At 39.1% G+C, this 21,060-nt stretch overlaps 1 protein-coding gene across 1 annotated transcript; it reads left to right on the forward strand.

Moving 5' to 3' along the window:
- The first annotated feature begins 9,699 nt into the window (after positions 1-9,699).
- LOC120045634 (max-interacting protein 1-like) lies at positions 9,700-20,260 on the forward strand. The gene is made up of 6 exons (XM_038990543.1): positions 9,700-9,922; positions 11,568-11,670; positions 12,455-12,484; positions 14,662-14,776; positions 16,271-16,442; positions 20,097-20,260. Exons 1-6 carry the CDS (start codon positions 9,700-9,702, stop codon positions 20,258-20,260), a joined length of 807 nt encoding a protein of 268 aa, XP_038846471.1.
- Positions 20,261-21,060: the final 800 nt, after the last annotated feature.

Below are 21,060 nucleotides of genomic sequence, written 5' to 3' on the forward strand. Positions count from 1 at the left end.
TTGTTCACAGACAGATTATTTCACTTGTAATTCACTGGATCACAATTCCAGTGGGTCAGAAGTTTACATACACTAAGTTGACTGTGCCTTTAAACAGCTTGGAAAATTCCAGAAAATTATGTCATGCCTTTAGAAGCTTCTGATAGGCTAATTGACATAATTTTAGTCAGGTGTACATGTGGATGAATTTCAAGGCCTCTGGTCTGATGAAACAAAAATAGAACTGTTTGGCCAAAATGAACATCGTTATGTTTGCGGGAAAAAGGGGGAGGCTTGCAAGCCGAAGAACACCATCCCAACCGTGAAGCACGGGGGTGGCAGCATTATGTTGTGGGGGTGCTTTGCTGCAGGAGGGACTGGTGCACTTCACAAAATAGATCACATCATGAGGAAAGAAAATTATGTGGATATATTGAAGCAACATCTCAAGACATCAGTCAGGAAGTTGGAGGTGTACCTGTGGATGTATTTCAATTGGAGGTGTACCTGTGGATGTATTTCAAGGCCTACCTTCAAACTCAATGCCTCTTTGCTTGACATCATGGGAAAATCAAAATTTGTAGACCTCCACAAGTCTGGTTCGTCCTTGGGAGCAATTTCCAAACACCTCAAGGTACCATGTTCATCTGTACAATATAGTACGCAAGTATAAACACCATGCGACCACACAGCCATCATACCGCTCAGAAAGGAGACGCGTTCTGTCTCCTAGAGATTAACGTACTTTGATGTGAAAAGTGCAAATCAATCCCAGAACTACAGCAAAGGACCTTGTGAAGATGTTGGAGGAAAAGTATCTATATCCACAGTAAAACGAGTCCTATATCGACATAACCTGAAAGGCCGCTCAGCAAGGAAGAAGCCACTGCTCCAAAACTGCCATAAAAAAGCCAGACTACGGTTTGCAACTGCACATGGGGACAAAGATCGTACTTTATGGAGAAATGTCCTCTGGTCTGATAAACAAAAATAGAACTGTTTGTCCATAATGACCATCATTATGTTTGGGGGGAAAAGGGGGATGCTTGCAAGCCAAAGACCACCATTCCAACCGTGAAGCACGGGGGTGGCAGCATTATGTTGTGGGGGTGCTTTGCTGCAGGAGGGACTGGTTCACTTCACAAAATAGATGGCATCGTGAGGAAAGAAAATGATGTGGATATATTGAAGCAACATCAAGACATCAGTCAGGAAGTTAAAGCTTGGTCGCAAATGGGTCTTCCAAATGGACAATGACCCCAAGCATACTTCCAAAGTTGTGGCAAAATGGCTTAAGGACAATAAAGTCAAGGTATTGGAGTGGCCATCACAAAGCCTTGACCTCAATCCTATAGAAGGGGGTTGTGGGCAGAACTGAAAAAGCGTGTGCGAGCAAGGAGGCCTACAAACCTGACTCAGTTATACCAGCTCTGTCAGGAGGAATGGGCCAAAATTCCCCCAACTTATTGTGGGAAGCTTGTGGAAGGCTACACTAAACGTTTGACCCAAGTTAAACAATTTAAAGGCAATGCTATCAAATACTAATTGAGTGTATGTAAACTTCTACCCCACTGGGAATGTGATGAAAGAAATAACATTTCACATTCTTAAAATAAAGTGGTGATCCTAACTGACCTTAGACAGTGGATTTTTACTAGGTTTAAATGTCAGGAATTGTGAAAAACTGAGTTTAAATGTATTTAGCTAAAGTGTATGTAAACTTCCGACTTCAACTGTATATGAGGTCAAGCCTTAAGGAGTGTGGTTGGTTTTTATCTGGACCTATTCATAATAGTCTTAGTTTTAGTTGATTAAAAGTAGGCTAAAGTATGGGTTGTAGTAGTGTTTATAATTATTCAGTATTCGGTTAACTTTTTGATATACACTACATGTCTTCTTAATAATAATTGTACTATACATAATACTTTTAACAATGTAAGACAGAGAAGGCAATTTTAGCTGGGCATGTTTTGCAGAAACCTTTATTTATGCCAGTGATTATTTTAGTGGTTGCTACTTATTCATTATTGTGACAAAATGAACTGAAAGTGTGAAGATTTGAAAAATCTCCAATCTCTATGAGCTCAATACTGCTGAATCCTCTTTTTTTTTTACCGTATTCACTGATATCTTGGCATGGATATTACTATTGAATGCTAAATTGCAAATGTAAAGATATGAAATAGGCTTATATCAGACTATAAAATGTAATATGAATGTGTTGTGTATGTTAAAGATTTGTTGAGACAGTATTTTGATAGATAATTTGGAAGTTGGCCATACAAAAGTAATAAAATGTTTAATGTTACCATTTCCCCATAAATTAAGAAAGAAATGCAAGATTATGGAGAAAACAACTTCCTCTCAGGTTATGGCTGAACTATGCCTCTTTTTACCTCCCCAAGAGGCTTACATTTATTGATTATGTGTTGAACTAAGATTGCTTAGTAAGGTTCGCTCACTCGTCTCACTTTTCAAAAACATTCAATTACATTTGTATGGCCTTACGGCAGATTAATAGCAATATGTTATAGAAAGCTGTTTTCTGGACCGGAGTTAAACTGAAGACAAAGTCAAACATCCAGAGACGATATAAATCGAGGATTTATCCCAGTTAGCAATGTGAATGATTTTCTTCGATCCAAAGGGAGAAACATGGTTTCCTTTGTAGATACTACGTTTTGTGAAGCAGTTTTAAATGCAATACTGAAATTAAGGTTGATTAATTTGCAACGGTTGCTTTAACATTTATGTTGTATGTTTTGATGCTTGTCAGTTAATGCTCTGTTAAAGTATTACAAGCAGGCCTCCCGAGTGGCGCAGCGGTCTAAGGCACTGCATCGCGGTGCTAGAGGTGTCACTACAGACCTGGGTTCGATCCCGGGCGGTATCACAACCGGCTGTGATCGGTAGTCCCAAAAGGCGGCGCACAATTGGCCCAGCGTCGTACATTTTTGGCCGGGCTAGGCCGTCATTGTAAATAAGAACTTGTTCTTAACTGACTTGCCTAGTTAAATAAAGGGAACATTTTTTTAAATGACTTGACCCTCGCCTCCCGAGCCCGTTGGGGAGTTGCAGCGATGAGACAAGATCGAAATTGAGGAGAAAAAAGGGGGGTAAAATACAAGAAATTAAGTATCACAAGCTAACTGAATTGAATATACGCAGTATATCATGTTCACAGTCCCAGTTAACTTGTATTACTAATGCTTATTTTGTTTGAATTGCTTTTATATTGACTGAGCTTTTGTAATGTGTGCTCTGTATAGCAGCTTCATAGCATTTCATTACATTCCTTATGAGATTACATTTCACCATATGTAATAAAAACAGTGTGTTTACATGATTGTATTATTTTACCAAGGTTGATTGAAACAGTGTCGCTTACAATCTTTTTGCATTCTTATGTCATTAAATCATGCAACAAACATTGACATACATGTAACTGCCAAAATAATGGAAACACTTGAGTAAACGAGGGATACAAAGTATATTGAAAGCAGGTGCTTCCACACAGGTGTGGTTCCTGAGTTAATTAAGCAATTAACATCCATTCACGTTTAGAGTCATGTAAAACAATGCTGGGCAGGCCATTATTTTGGCTACATGGCTATGGCCCCATCCACAGGGCACGAGTTGTCACTGAATGGTTTGATAAGCATGAAACTGATGTAAACCATTTTGCTCTTAAACTCAACTCTGGACCTCAAAGCCAGTTTCACTGCTTTTTTTATTGTTCCTCTATTCAGGGACTGATTTAGACTTGGGACACCAGGTGTGTGCAATTAATTATCAGGTAGAACAGAGAACCAGCAGGTTCTGAATCTCGTAGGGTAAGAGTTGAATACCCCTGCCATATGCCATGGCTGTCGTAGTAACCAGATCTCAAACCAATTGTACACTTATGGGAGATTCTGGAGCGGCGCCAGAGTCAACGTTTTCCACCACCATCAACAAAACATAAAATTATGGAATTTCTCATGAAAAAATGGTGTCACAACCCTCCAATAGAGTTCCAAACACTTGTAGAATCTATGCCATGGTGCATTGAAGCTGTTGTGGTGGCCCAACACCCCATTAAGCAACCTGGTCTCAGATAGGGCTGTTGCGGCAGTCATGACCACAGTACTATTCCACTGTAATATCCTTTTATGCACTCTGGACATGCTTTGGTAGTACCCAACTTGTTAACTACCAACAGGTCTAACAGGTCTGCAAATCTAACCGAAAATCACATCAAACACTTATCAAAACAGTAGGCCTATCGTACTTTTAAAACACCTCACTGTGATGATCAATTTGAAGAAAGAAGTTCAACAGGTTGAAACTGTAAAACATGGTTGTTGTGGATGTTCTTTCAAAGCCTAACTCAACGACAGCGCTTTCTAATGTGACGATTAATTCAAAACACCCATACGCATATTAGCTTATACATAGGCTTATGAGCCCCCCCCCCCCAAAAAAAACTGTATTAAAATTCTGATTGTGCCATTATACAGTAGATAATGTAGCCTACCGCATAGTATGCATGGCAGAAAAACATAAAACATAACTGATATAAGATGTCTTTGATACAATTTTTCTAACCTTTGAGTGTGGACTGTATTATTATGCATGCTGGATGGACTGGTTACCTTATGCTACACTCCAAAATGTCTATCCATGAGTTTGGGAGAACGTATAGCCTTTAGCGATGCTGTTGGTTCATTGATTGTGCAGGGCGGCTTACAGTTAGCCTACAATTATTGGATTTGGATATGATTTTGAATAGCCTAGTAACGGATTTGTTTTTGTATTTTCATAATGAATTGGGTGACACATTACCTGTAGTTATACAGAATATCTCACCACCATGCGTTTCCATCTCCTCCTCTCTTTTTTATTCCTTTCTCGAGCGCGCAGACGGATTGTCAACAGTTTAGTGAAATGTGTTTCATTAAGAAAACATGTTACTATGTATGTTCCCGAACATATTTCACATGGATTCCCAAATTAAGCACTGGGTAGCTGCAGGAACAAGGCTGGAGATCCCATGGCATACATCATCACAATCTTACACTCAATTCGTGCAAATATGTACAGAAAGAATTTCAGCAGTTTTTGTGTGCCTTAATTTGTGTGAAGACACACATTTTTGTGCCACTTAATTCGTAGGAAAAAGGACACATTTTTGTGCGACGTCATTCAACAGAAAATCATTTTCTGGGGGGCAAACTTCGAATCAGTCTTTTGAAAGCTATTGGAGCAATGCATCTTGGGAAATGGTGTTCTAGGCTGCTTTTTGTGTCCACGTGTATTTATATTAAAAAACGAACGAAACCAATATTGTTAATCAACCAGGTTGTCACCGAAATACTTATAATAAAATAGTAGCCTTACGTTTTTTTTCTTTTCTATTCATGCCAATGCTGTTTTCTATGCTCGTTTTCGCTTAATACTTTGGGATACTTGTGAGCTTGTAGTCAGAAAGGCCCTTTTTTCCGTGTACTCAACAGTAGGCCTACACAATTTTCTTCATACCGTGTTTCATAATTTATGGAGCCTACATTACACAATTTTCTTCATAATGCATTTAATACAAGGCAAATTGAATTGTAATGAATAGAGCTGCCTATTCTACTTGGCAGAAAATCATATAGGTTCTACACCATACATTAAGAGCTAAACATTCTGTAACGTTGCATCCTCCTATCAACAGGCTCCAGGTAGAATAATCCTGGCAGGCGTTCTCCTTAAAAACACCCACACACAGGGAATAAGGCTTTCTTTTAAAACGTGTATTTACACTGTAGTCTACTAGAAAACGGTGGTGTCACCTAAAAACAATGCATCTTCCTGATTGATAATTGTCTATCTATGTGAAGCCCCTCTATATGTAAATATAAAATGTAATATTCAGTAGGTCTATTGCCATTGTCTGTGAATAGAGGTTGCCATGGTAATCGAATGAGAAGGGCTGTGGAGACAAAGAGGGGATTTGCCGTCCAACAGGTGTTCCTGTCAGGGATGTGAGACGATCATACCACCACCCCATCTCTTCTCAGGAGGTGACATTAGACGACTGACTATAATTGGGACTGGGATGACCCTGTATTAAGCAGTAGCCTACATGATTCATGTTTTATTCTCACTAGAAAAGGTAGGTGATAAACCTCCTAAGGTTTTCTGATCAAGAACCCTCGCTGTGTCTGTGGAGTACAAAGCTTAGTGTTCAGCAGCTCTTCCATCTCCTGCCTGTGTTAATGAGTGTTAATGAGAGGAGGAGTCAGTGGGGGCTTGCTTTAAGGAACAGGTGACACTTTCTGGTCTGGTGGAGTGACCGCATGATGTGACCTCAGGGTAACGAACAACCATTGTGATCCGACAATAGGCACAACTGCATAATACCTAACTGCAAACAGATATAGATAGCATCTCAGAGCAGATGACCACCATGGTATGTAATAACATAGTCATATAGAGTAGACAATATGTTACTATAAGGTTATATAGGAAATATCTTACTCTTCAAAGTAAAATACAATATCTTAGAACACTCTTACACAACATTTTACTTCATGTACCAGTCTTCAGAACAGCCAGTCAGGAGACAGTATGTTTGAATCATATAATATGTTATTTTTGGTGACTATCTGATGATAAAATGTCTGGAGACAGAAATCGGATTTGCACATGCCTATTATCCACAGTTTTCTTCCTCTTTAAGAATACAAATCTTGCTGTTCAGAACATTACATGCAATACACTCCCTACTGAGGGTAACCATAGGCACTGCTGCCAAATGGTTTGACTGACACACACAACGTGTGACTTTGCCTCCTCTGTGACAGCTGAGCCGACTGGTATAATCCTCAGGCTTTTCAGATTACTCCAGTTGGGGTCACATTCTACACTATCCTACAATGGGTCAGCTTTCTATGCTGTCTGTGTCAAAGCAGAGAGCTGACAGTCTGTCCACGAGCCCAGTATGTAATATGGACAGATACCTAAACCCAGTCCTCATATGCTTTCAACATGAGCATCTGTCTCGCTTTCTTTCTCTAATTATGTGTTTGTATGTGTGTATGTGTGTGTGTGTGTGTGTGTGTGCGTGTGTGTGTGTGTGTGTGTGTGTGTGTGTGTGTGTGTGTGTGTGTGTGTGTGTGTGTGTGTGTGTGTGTGTGTGTGTGTGTGTGTGTATCACTCCTTGCCAAGCAGATGAAATAGACTCCATGGGAGGGTGTTCTCTCTCCCAGGCGTCCGTTACAGCCATGGCCACATCTGCAGTAAGGCAGCCATCTGCACCCATTGTCTCAGAGGCACAACACAGGCTCACACGCATGACTGCCCCCCTAAAGGCAGCCCCTCTACCCTCTGTCCTCCTCCCTCCTTCTCTGCCAAGGAAAAAATGACTTCTTAATCAATCAAAGGCACAATAGTAATAGACCGTCCAACTAGAAATTCATTCAATTTCAAGGTAAGCTTTATTGTATAGCTCTGGGGCTTTCACATCAGATGATGAAATATGGTAACTTCATGGTATCCTTTATATCACGTGTCAAACTCATTCCATGGTGGGCCGAGTGTCTGTGGGTTTTCACTCTACCCTTGTACTTGATTGATGAATTAAGGTCAATAATTAGGATGGAACTCCCTTCATCTGGTTGTCTAGGTCTTAATTGAAAGGAAAAACCTACAGACACTCGGCCCTCCGTGGAATGAGTTTGACACCCTTGCTTTATACGGAGCAATAAAGATTATTGTATAGTTCATTTGAAGTGGTCACACAATGGATTAATTTATTTAGAGTTGACTCTTTCAGAAGTCAAGTCTATTGAAGTAGGTTATTGTAAGTCAAACATACAAATACAAAATGTTAACATCGAAAATAATGCTTGTCTCCAGAAAATTGTATGTTTATGTATTCAAAGTAGCAACAGGGGGTGCTAAAGTGACTAAACCTTGTGGAAGGAATGTGGGATATTATATATTATACAACGGGTGGGTGTAATCCTGCATGCTGATTGGTTAAAACCGCATTCTAGCCAGTGTCTATTCCACAAATTACCACCGGCTAAATCTATGACATTAAAATGCCTATTTACTCTGTTCCATCTGATTGCGCAATCCACTGTCTCATCAGCCCAGCCAGGCACTTTATAAACATGATTTCCACTATATCCACCATTATTGCACATTTCTTTTAGACTAACATTTCGTTTTCAACAGCGGAGATTTGTATAAACCTTGCAGTGTCTGTCTCTCCGACATTTGCAACAAAATTTCAATATTCAAATTTGATCTCCAGCTGTCCCATAGTAATGAACATGTCGTGAGTCAGGACGAGGCAGCCAGGCAGCGTTTCTCAGCCAGTGGAAATCATGAATCAGCTGGCCTAATTTTTATGGATATATACAAAGAAATGTCCATTGAAAAAAGGTAAAACGAAACAAAGTGAAGCTAGTTTGCAGTCTTTCCAGCTTCAGTTTGAAGTGATTGTGTTAGCTGTGTTGTTGGCTAACCACTCCGAACAACAGTGTCCTGACAAGTGAGCCCATTTTCTATGCCAGGCAAAATCGTGCATCATTAGCTTATTGTTATGGATGTACACAAATATATGTCACTAGAAAACAGCTTAAACAAATGCAAATGCGGCTACTTTGCTGTTATTGTGGCTGCAAGTTAGCCGTATTCGTGAATGTAAGTTAGCCATAGTTGGCTAGCTAGCAAGCAAGGGATAAGAACGTTGCCAGCCAGTATGGCAATGGAACATTTAGAACGAACGACTGGGTTGTGTCCATAGATACAGAACAAAAAGACTGAATGACTGTACTTCGTCTCGGGCCTAACAACACACCTGTGCCACTATATCCTCCAAACACAGGCTTTTCGGGTATTATCACTTAAATACCAAGTGCTTCCACAGTGTACACTCATAAATGCATTCTATTAAACGTTGTCTATTGGGAAATCATTTAAACTCTAAACTATGACTTTGGAGGTGCATTCCCAATCATATCAAGGCCCTGCAGAGCATCCTACTTCAATACATTAAAGCGATTGAGGCCGGATGACAATGCACTTTATGTGAGGACTTGATGTGATAGGTAGAGGAAGACATTTTCAATAGGTTAAATACCTCTGTCCTTGTTAAGCAGGTCACACTATGGATTTTCTTTAAACTGATATGATCACCTGCACCCCAGTCTCTTTTGTTTTTACCCCATCACTAGTAAATGCTTTGATGCAGATGCTAGTCATAAGCAGAGTAACAATATACTGTACAAGTAGAGAAATTATTTAAACTAGTCTAAAACAAATTACATTCATGCATTACACATTATGTGAGCCAAACGTTCAGTCCATTTTGGGGAGTTATAATCAGGATTAGCTATATTGTGAATACTGATGTGGTGCTGTGTAAAACTATACATACATACATACATACATATATATATATATATATATATATATATATAGGAAGGTATATATGTATATATATATATATATACATGTTGCTTTCCTGCAATATGTTGAAGACAAGGCTTGCATACAGTTGACTATGGTGAATGCAATGTGCATGCGTTGGTGGGAGGGATTAACCGCCAACTAGGGCAAGTGGCTCAAGGACTGCACAATTCCATCTACTCCAGTTCATTGCAGTATCTTCCTCATTCTGCACATTGCACAGTTTGGACAAGGAGACCAAATTCAGACTGCTGGCAGTTCTCATAAAATAAAATGGTTAAATATATGAGACAGCAGATCGAGTTGAAATCAGACGAGATCCTTTTGGAGTCGGGTGCGTCCATGGACCAACAGGATTTTAGCGATATGTCTGGATATTCCGACATTCTATATTCCGAATGTTCCGCAATGGACCAAATCGACACTTTTATGAAAAACGTTCAGGTGTTGCTGGATGCAGCAAATTACATTGAGAACAATGAAAAGAACAACGGAAGTAAGTAATGTAGGCTATTCTGGTGATTTCAGAGGCAGACTTGCCAAGGCAGACAACAATGGACCGAGATGGTTAGGGCGACAAAAGACGCGTAAACATGAGAGGCAACTGTCTGACTCCCCTGCTTCCATTTGTCTGATTGTGAATGGGCCTAATATTTCAACCTATTCTGCCAATGCACATTTGTTGAGATAATGCCAGTAAGTTTTTCAAATGAATCACTTGGACTGAACATATTTTGATTGGTTTATGAATGAGATATAGCCTACAAAAAAAAACAATCCATGATCAAAAGCAAACCCGTGACAGAATTATGCTCTCACCCGTTATGGCATTTTCTACGAATGGTAGCATAATTTAAATGGCTATTCAAGTGCGCATTTTCCAATTGGATGAGACTTGACTATGGCCCCATTAATTCATTTTCTTAGAGACATGAATATGTCTAAACTAAACATATCCTAATGGTATCCATGAAGGTTGCCCTGTGTGCGATGGACTGTCTTCCTTTGAGCTATGTCTTCATAAAATGTAGGCTACTTATTAAAATATTTAGGCTACATAATAAGCTTGTCGATTTATCAAACTCTCACTCACCTTATTTTTAAACCTAGCCTAGCCTACTCAACACTATGCATAGGTTTTCATTACATTTCTGGCAGTGGATATGGACGCCTGCAGGCCGAAGAAAAGCAAATAATTCGTAGGCCTATGCTTATTTATCTCAGACCAAGTCCAACTGTGAAATGAGGCAAATAAACCCTTTTAAAAAATTGTTGAAAAGTCGGCATGCTGTGCAGAGGCTGAATAGAAGCTCTATAATGCCAGCCCTATTCTTTCTTTATTTCAATCAATTGCGCTTCCTCGTATCTTCACTGTTGCTCACATGGTTTCCACATGGAGCAAAATTGTCCGTTTTGATTGGACTAAACCCATGTTCCCGTCTAGAGTCCTTGCAGATACCCAATCAAACCCAGGTTCAACTTTGACGTCACATGTATTCTGTGGGATTTGTAGGTGTATACACAATTTAGGATTAGATCAAAAAATATATCACATTAAAACAATTCTGTTGTCATCAATCTCATATTGGACATTTTATTATACTTAGAAATAGGTAAAAACGTTTATAGCCTATGTTAGCCTATTATACATATTATAGTTTTCTATATGCATTTTATTGTCTAATGTAGCCTAATATAGCCTACTAAGTGAGATTTCAAAATTGGTAATGAATGAATAGGCCTATGTCTTGAAGAAGGTTTGTTGGTATTTTCCAATAAACCAATAAACCATACTGTTGAGAAAGTAAAAGACAGTGTTGGGTGAAGCTATAAGCATTTCCCCAAGTTTTACTAAACTTAAAAATACAACTTTTTTCTTTATATATATATTTTTTTACAATAATCAACAGTATGACTACATTACTGTTTGCCAACATTGTAAGATTATTGGAAGCTGCAGCATATAGACAGGAGGGAGGGGTAGGCTATATGAGATGTTGTTTATTCATTCCCTGTTGTTTTGGGACTAGCTTATTGTCACAAATGTTACAGACCAAAACAAAAAAAAGTATTTGTCTGACAGAAATTACAGATTTATAATGTAAGGCCTAATGTGTTAAAAATATACATTTCATCAACAGAATGTGAACATGGATATGCCTCAACATGCCCTGCAACTCAGAACAAGCATCATCAGAGACAACGGAAATTAAAGAATAAGAAAATTGACAATATTCACAACAGGTAAATGAATCTTGTCAAAATTATTTATAACTGTGATATTACAAATACCCATGTTATTACAGTTGCATGCTCACTCTTTGATTATTTGTGTATTTGTATTGTATTGACGAGACAGTTTACTGCACTGTTGGAGCTAGTAACATAAGCATTTCACTGCATCTGCTGTAACACCTGCAAATATTTGGACATGACCAATACATTTTGATTTGATAACATTTCGTTTTTACCCCTTCTTCATTATTGGACTTGGAAGAAACAAAGTACACCAAGACAGAAACTGTCAAACTAGTATTTTATAAAGATTATTGTTAACATATATCTTGTCCTTAGATTTCTGTCTATAACATAGAAATAGATAGAAGACTCTAGTGCCCAAAAGCCAGTTTTAGCATGGGCAGCGCCACTGTCACCATTTTGAAGTAGTAAACTGGGTGGGTTGTCCTATGGGTTAAGAAAGGATCACATGATTCCATCCGGGTCATCAGGAGGGATCAGCCAATGATTTATACTTGTGAGCAAACATTCCATAACTGCAGCTGGCAGTAAACCGCAAACCTTGGCCTTATACCTGTTCAAACAGCACACTCTAGGTGGTAGTATGCACCGTTTCAGTTTGTTTGCTAACTCATAGAAGTAGTAGAAGAAAATGGACAACTTCAAAATGTAAATGGCCTCAATGGCACTGCCCATGCACTGCCCTCAATGCCATAATAACATATATACAATGATGCAATGTCTATCTAAGTCTATGGTCTATAATCTGTCCATTTTGTTTTACACCCAGATCAGCACACAATGAGCTGGAAAAAAATAGGTGAGTCAGAAGGGGTTGTGACTGTCATTCTGTGTTAGAGGCCATTGCGAGTATTTCCATTGACAGTAGTTATTGTTGATCAATTGAAGATCTCTGCAAGTACTGAATGTGCACTCATCTACCATTTTCTTCTCTACTCTGATTCCCCACCCGACTGTGATTTGGTCCATAACTGTGTAACATGGTGTAAAACACTTGAGTTACACAATAATTAATTAGTCAAAGAGATATAGGCCTAATATATCTGATGGTGCATAACCTGTCTTGGTGCATATCAAACATCATATCCACATAATCATTCAACTGTGCAGACTGATACATGGTTTGATAGTACACAAGTAACACTTAATATGTTGTGAAATCTGTTGTGAATGTATTGTAATGTTTCAAAAAAAATGTATAACTGCCTAATTTTGCTGGACCCTAGGAAGAGTGCAGCAGCGAATGGGGATCCATAATAAATACATATACAGGGATGTTGTTATGCTGCAAATTTCATAACATGTTATGTGGTGTGGCAAATCGTTATATCCGGGGACTTTATCTCCAACTGTCTTTTCAAAATGGAACTTCAAGCTGATAATCCAAAATACTGTGAAGGCTAGATTTATTTAGCATATCCTGATGTTATTCTAAATATATTGACCCAGAATTTGAAAATGTAATACTGGCTAATAAAGCGGCATATTTTACAGCTGGACTTATTTTATCAACACCTTCACAATTTCAAGTTTTTTGTACATTAGCATGCTAGCATCCTGGTGGTAGAACAGAGATGTCTGTTTTGCAAGGCAAATCAGGGAGTGCAGTCCAGTACAGGTTGTTCTTGGAAGACAACCATACAATGTTTTCACAGTTGGAACTGGAACTGCTTGTTTCAGACAGTGTGCTTCCCTCCCCGTAAACTAAGCTTTTCTGTGCAGTGATGAGAGCTAATATGTAGAGAGCTGCCAGTGTGGGAATCATCATTGAACACAGAAGAGGGAAGGCCCAGGCCTCTGGATGATAATAGCTTAATCTCAGATTGCACTACACAGGGGTTTTCTAGACACTAGAATGTTCAGTTCTTATGGAGCAAAGGCCATGACCTTAAAACAAGATTGTCTGTATGCCTGTCAGTCTGGCTGACCTCAGCAGCTCTGGGCCTAGACTATTAAATCTTTCTATCCAACAAAATGGAAAATAATATAAATGGTCTGCTTTTGTAGGTCAATCTATTACTATACTGAACAAAAATAGAAATGCAACATGTAAAGTGTTGGTACCATGTTTCATGAGCTGAAATAAATGATCCCAGAAATGTTCCATATGCACAAAAAACACATTTCTCTCAAATGTTGTGCACAGATTTGTTTACATCCCTGTTAGTGAGCATTTTCCCTTTGGCAAGATAATCCATCCACCTGATAGGTGTGGCATATTAAGAAGTTGGGGAGATTTAAAAGGCCACCCTAAAATGTGCAGTTTTGTCACACAACACAATGGCACAGACGTCTCAAGTTTTCAGGTAGCGTGCAATTGGCATGCTGACTGCAGGAATGTCTACCAGAGCTGTTGCCAGATAATTTAATGTTAATTTCTCTACCATAAGCCACCTCTAACGTCGTTTTAGAGAATTTGGCATTACGTCCAACCGGCTTCAGAACCGTAGACCATGTGTATGGCGTCGTGTGGGCGAGGGTTTTGCTGATGTCAACGTTGTGAACAGAGTGCCCCATGGTGGCTGTGGGGTTATGGTATGGGCAAGCATAAACTACAGACAATAAACACAATTGCATTTTACCAATGGCAATTTGAATGCACAAAAATACCGTGATGAAATCCTGAGGCCCATTGTGAGGCCCATTTTGTTTAAGGTATCTGTGACCAACAGATGCAAAATGTATGTGTTTTCCCAGTCATGTGAAATCCATAGAATAGGGCTTAGTGAATGTATTTAAATTAAATGATTTCCTCATATGAACTGTAACTCAGTAAAATCGTTAAAATTGTTGCATGTTGTGTTTGTATTTTTGTTCAGTATAATAACCAGATCAATAACTAATTACGTCCAAAGATATTCATCAATCGATGTGGAGCGGGATCATGTCATTCAAATCCAGGAATTTCGTCTGGATGTAGAGATTCCTATTATTGGTTTCACTAAAGAGTAGTCTGTTGTTTCTTCGCCCTCTTAGACGAGCACATCTCCGCCTGTGTTTGGAGAGGTTGAAGACACTGATCCCACTGGGACCAGACTGCAGTCGGCACACTACCCTGGGGTTGCTCAACAAGGCCAAGGGGCACATTAAGGTACTGTAGTCAACAATGCCACCATGGTGGTGTCATGGGGACCATGGTGTTATGGGATTTGGTGAATAGTGAATGGTTCAATGGAAGCCCCTTGCATATGGATAGAGAAGCTGTGTGCTCCCATGACCTGCCACAGCACTGCGGCACACAAACACAATGTGGTCTACTTCCTCAGCCTACAAATCACTTGCTATTCCTGGCTGCACACTTGTGGGCCTGGAAACGCAAGCAAATGCAACAGAAATGAGGATATACCTTTAATGTGTATAACTGATTTATCAAACATGATTGGTTAGAAAGCTTGAATTTTCCCATTTTATCCAGGTGTAGATATAGTCTGGGACCTATTTGTCACCCCCTTGTGAACTTTGAAAAATAATTTCCAATTGATCTGAGAAATGTTTGGTACATTGCTGTGTTTCAGAAAGAAAATAAAAAGTGAAAGAAAGTGTGACTTGTATGCTTAGCCTGAACCAACCCAGCCGTTGCCCTTGTTTTCCTGCAAGCAGCAAATCCAGCTCTACATTTGGCCATTGTACAAAAATGTCAGGAATTACTTTGCCACTACAGCTGTTTGGATCTGTTGGTATTTTTAGCCTGGTCTGATGTGGATAAATTCACATATGATTATTCAGGCTCAGAAGAACACACACAGTCTGTCCCTCAATCTTGAATGGGCAGAATTTAGTAAAACAAAAATAAAAACATGATTCGATTTTAAATATGTTTGCAAATGGCAGCTGTTGAAGATTCTATAATTTGTACAGTAAAACTGAATATCTTTGTCATACTATGTGCAGATGTGATCACAAAATGTGATAAATAGCTGCTCCTTATCCTACACAATTTATTTATATGCAATTATTATTCATAAAATACCAGTGGTGTAAAGTACTTAAGTAAAAATACTTAAGTCGTTTTGGGGGTATCTGTACTTTACTATTTATATTTTGACAACTTTTACTTTTACTTCACTACATTCCCCCCCAAAATAATGTACTTTTTACTCCATACATTTTCCCTGACACCCAAAAGTACTCGTTACATTTTGACAGAAAAATGGTTCAATTCACGCACTTATCAAGAGAACATCCTTGGTCATCCCTACTGCCTCTGATCTGGTAGACTCACTAAACACAAATGCTTCATTTGTAAATTATGTCTGAGTGTTCAATTGTGCCCCTGGCTATCCATAAATAAAATATATATATATATATTGTGCCGTCTGGTTTGCTTAATATAAAGAATTTTAAATTATTTATACTTTTACTTTTAGCAATTCCATTTACTTTTGATATTTAAGTATATTTAAAACCAAATACTTTTAGACTTTCACTCAGTAGTATTTTACTGGGTTACTTACACTTTTACTTGAGTAATTTTCTATTAAGGTATCTTTACTTTTACTCAAGTATGACAATTGAATACTTTTTCCACCACCATAAAATACCAAAAAATTCTAAGGTTGATTAACTCTCCTCTGTTTGTGTGTAGAAACTAGAGGAGATGGACCGGAGGAGTCAGCACCAGCTGGAGAGCCTGGAGCGTGAGCAGAGGCACCTGCAGAGGCAGCTGGTCCACCTGCAGACCCCTGGAGGCGGAGACAGGGACAGAGTTCGTATGGACAGCGTAGGTTCCCCTTTGGCCTTAGAACACTCGGACCGAGGTGAGCCAACCATTCCACAGAGCTTAGTTACTCCCAGCATATTTCGGCTGACAGTGGCAATGTTACAGTGCCTTCAGAAAATATTCAGACCCCTTTACTTTTTCCACATTATGTTGTGTTACAACCTGAATTTAAAATGGATTACATTGAGATTTATTTGGTCATAGGCCTACACACAATACCCCATAATGTCAAAGTGGAATTATGTTTTCGCGATTTTTACAAATTCATAAAAATTCAAAGCTGAAATATTATGGCAAGCCTAAATAACTTCATTAGTAAAAATGTGCTTAACTCACATAATAACGTGCATGGACTCACTCTGTGTGCAATAATAGTGTTTAAAATGATTTTTGATTGACTACCTCATACACATACAATTATATGTAAGGTCCCTCAGTCGAGCAGTGAATTTCAAAGACAGATTCGACCACAAAGATCAGGGAGGTTTTCCAATGCCTCACAAAGAAGGGCAACTATTGGTAGATAGGTCAACATACAAAACAGACATTGAATATTAATTTGAGCATGGTGAAGTTATTAATTACACTTTGGATGGCGTGTCAATACACCCAATCACTACAAAGATACAAGTGTCGTTCCTAACTCAGTTACCGGAGAGGAAGGAAACGGCTCAGGGATTTCAACATGAGGTCAACGGTGACTTTAAAACAGTTACAGAGTTTAATGGCTGTGATAGGAGAAAACTGATGATGGATCAACAATATTGTAGTTACTCTACAATACTAACCTAACTGACAGAGGGAATAGAAGGAAGCCTGTACAGAATACAAATATTCCAAAACATGCATCCTGTTTGCAACGAGGCACTAAAGTAATAATGCAAAAAATGTGGCAAAGCAATTAACTTTTTGTCCTGAATACAAAGTGTTATGTTTGGGGCAAATCCAATACAACACAATACTGAGTACCACTCTCCATATTTTCAAGCATAGTGGTGGCTGCATCATGTTATGGGTGTCCTTGTAATCGTTAAGGACTAGGGAGTTTTTCAGGATACATTTTTTTTTACAGAATGGAGCTAAGCACAGGCACAATCCTAGAGGAAAACCTGGTTCAGTCTGCTTTCCACCAGCACCGGGAGATTAATTCACTTTTCAGCAGGACAATTTATTTAATTTACATGTTTTTATTTAACCTTTATTTAACTAGGCAAGTCAGTTAATAACAAATTATTATTTACAATGACGGCCTACCCCGGCCAAACCTGGATGATGCTGGGCCAATTGTGCGCCGCCCTATGGGACTCCCAATCACGGCCGGATGTGATACAGCCTGGATTTGAACCAGGGACTGTAGTGACACATCTTGCACTGAAATGCAGTGCCTTAGACCACTGCGCCACACACGAGTCCATCTACATTGGAGTTGCTTACCAAGAAGACAGTGACTGTTCCTGAGTGGCCGAGTTACAGTTTTGACTTAAATCTAAATGAAAATATATGGCAAGACCTGAAAATGGTTGTCTAGCAATGATCAACAACCAATTTGACAGAACTTGAAGAATTTTGAAAAGAATAATGGGTAAATTATGCCCAATCCAGGTGTGGAAAGCTCATAGAGACATACCCAGAAGGTATGCTTCTACAAAATATTGACTATGGGGTGTGAATACTTATGTAAATGAGATATTTCTGTATTTCAAAATCAATTGAATCCATTTTGAATTCAGGCTGTATCACCAAAAAAATGGGGGAAAAGTCAAGGGAAGTGCATATTTTTTTAAGGCACTGTACACTTCCTCAAAATAGTCAGAATTAATCTAAGATAACTCAAGAAATCTGTCAGTAATATTGACGTTTTTGCCCGAGGTCTTAGTTGTGAAATTTCAAATCTAACTTAGATGTTTGGTGCAGTATTTCTCATGTAAAGAAATTGCATTACAATGATGTGTCTCATTATCAACAAACACTTCATTGAATAATCCCTACTGTTCAAATAAATTGTATTTATCACATGCGCCGACCTTACTGTGAAAGGCTTACTTACGAGCCATAACCAGTTTTTAAAAAGTTAATAAGAAAAAATTGCTGAATATACATAAGGAAAAATAGTAGCACAATAAAAATAACAATAACGAGGATATATACAAGGGGTACCGGTACCAACTCAATGTGCAGGGGTACGGGATAGTCGAGATAATGTAATATGTACATGTACAGTGCATTCGGAAAGTATTCAGACCCCTTGACTTTTTCCACATTTTGTTACATTACAGCCTTATTCTAAAATGGATTAAATCAATAAAAAAATGCTCATCAATCTACACACAATACTCCATAATAACAAAGCGAAAACAGGTTTTAATATTCTTTTTGAGAATGCATTATAAATAAAAAACAGAAACACCTTATTTACATAAGTATTCAGACCCTTTGCTATGAGACTCGAAATTGAGCTCAGGTGCATCCTGTTTCCATTGATCATCCTTGAGGTGTTTCTACAACTTGATTGGAGTCCACCTGTGGTAAATTCAATTGATTGGACATGATTTGAAAAGACACACACCTGTCTATATAAGGTCGCACAGTTCACAGTGCATGTCAGAGCAAAAACCAAGCCATGAGGTTGAAGGAATTGTCCGTAGAGCACCAAGACAGGATTGTGTTGAGGCACAGAAAAATACCCAAAAATATCTGCAACATTGAAGGTACCCAAGAACAGAGTGGCCTCCATCTTTCTTAAATGGAAGAAGTTTGGAACCACCAAGACTCTTCCTAGAGCTGGTCGCCCGGCCAAACTGAGTAATCCGGGGAGAAGGGCCTTTGTCAGGGAGGTGATCGAGTACCCGATGGTACCTCTGACAGAGCTCCAAAGTTCTTCTGTGGAGATGGGAGAACCTTCCAGAAGAACAACCATCTTTGCAGCACCCCACCAATCAGGCCTTTATGGTAGAGTGGCGGAAGCCACTCCTCAGTAAAATGCACGACACACTTGGAGTTTGACCAAAGGGACCGAAAGGACTCTCAGACCATGAGAAACAAGATTCTCTGGTCTGATGAAACCAAGATTGAACTCTTTGGCCTGAATGCCAAGCGTCACGTCTGGAGGAAACCTGGCACCATCCCTACGGTGAAGCATGGTGGTGGCAGCATCATGCTGTGGGGATGTTTTTCAGCAGCAGGGACTGGGATACTAGTCAGGATCGAGGGAAAGACAAATGGAGCAAAGTACAGAGAGATCCTTTGGTGAAGACCAAAATGAAGAAAAATGTCACAAAATGTCATCATAATATACGCAGAAACTGTTCCGAACTGTTTCGGATGGGAAGCATGCGGTGGCCTTTAGACTTAATTTATGTAGAGAAATATGTTTCATACATGTAGTTATTCATGAATCCACAAGAGGGCAGGCTAACCTACAAAATCAATGTAACCCTTTTTGAATTCAGTCTGTAACACAAAATGTGGAATAAGTCAAGGGGTATGAATACTTACTGAAGGCACTGTATATTATACTAAGAAACGGTTTGGTTCAGTTCCATTTCAAACCAGTAAATATAATTTACATTTGTTACAGTCTATAATGTAGCATTTGGTGTCATCAAGCATTAGTTGTCAATCAATAAGATTATCTGATTACTAAGTGTGGGATGATCATAATAAAAAATGTATCTCACCCCAATTTCTGTAGAAGAGATCGAGGTGGACGTGGAAAGCACCGAGTTCTCCCATGGAGAGTTGGACAGTATCAGCACCAGTGGCTGCAGTGACTTGGATGACCACAGCAGTCGGCAGAGCTTGGCCAGCGACGAGGGCTACTCCACCTGCAGTCTTAAACAGACCTTTTCCTCCTAAGAACCAGCCTGAAGCTCCTCATCCACAGCTGCAGTCTAAACTGGCCTTCTACTAAGAACCAGCCTAAAACTCCACTCCACCTGCAGTCTATAACTGGTACTGTACAAAGAACCAGCCTGAAGTTCAACTCCTCTTGAAGTTTAAAACTGGACCACTCTTATTAATCAGCCTAAAAATCAACCACCTGCAGTCTAAACTAGCCTTCTCCTCCCAAGAACCAGTAGTTTAAAGCTAAACCCCACCTGCAGTTTTAAAGTGGACTAATCCTACTACAACAACTGTAAATCTTGCCCCTGATGTGGGCGACTGCACTTACAGTCTAATGTTACCTGTATCCTCCTAAAACCAGCACAAAAACCACAAAACCAGCCAGAAGCTCACCAGTGCCACTTTCCCCCCACTTTGGAAACCTCTAGCAGATGACCCTCTAATAAAACAACTATTCTCATCAATCACCAAGCAGGTCAGTCACGCTTCTATATCTGCACTCCAAACCGGTTCTCTAATACGGTACCTACAGGTTGAATAAACCACAATTACACCTGAAATCTTTGACACAAGTCACCAATGTTATTCCTAATTTATTAGAATATAATTGAGAAATGTAGTATTTATTTTTCCAATATTTATTGTGTTGTACTGTATGTCTTGGTCACACTTGAATTATTATTTAGATGTGTTGACAAATGTAAAGTTAAGTCTGTTGTGGTTTTGAACTGAGCATTGTTTGACAAGTTATCCCAGACAAAAGCTAGTGCAATGGTACAGGACAGGCTAAAAGTATCACTCAGTGGCCTCTT

This window comes from Salvelinus namaycush, chromosome 4, assembly GCF_016432855.1.
Source record: "Salvelinus namaycush isolate Seneca chromosome 4, SaNama_1.0, whole genome shotgun sequence".
NCBI lineage: Eukaryota > Metazoa > Chordata > Actinopteri > Salmoniformes > Salmonidae > Salvelinus > Salvelinus namaycush.

Excerpts from the sequence above, each read along its gene's own strand:
- LOC120045634 (XM_038990543.1), top strand. The coding sequence starts at position 9,700 with ATGGTTAAATATATGAGACAGCAGATCGAGTTGAAATCAGACGAGATC. Across the intron at positions 11,671-12,454 it reads ATTGACAATATTCACAACAG|ATCAGCACACAATGAGCTGG; the intron begins GTAAATGAATCT and ends TTTTACACCCAG. Across the intron at positions 14,777-16,270 it reads AGGCCAAGGGGCACATTAAG|AAACTAGAGGAGATGGACCG; the intron begins GTACTGTAGTCA and ends GTTTGTGTGTAG.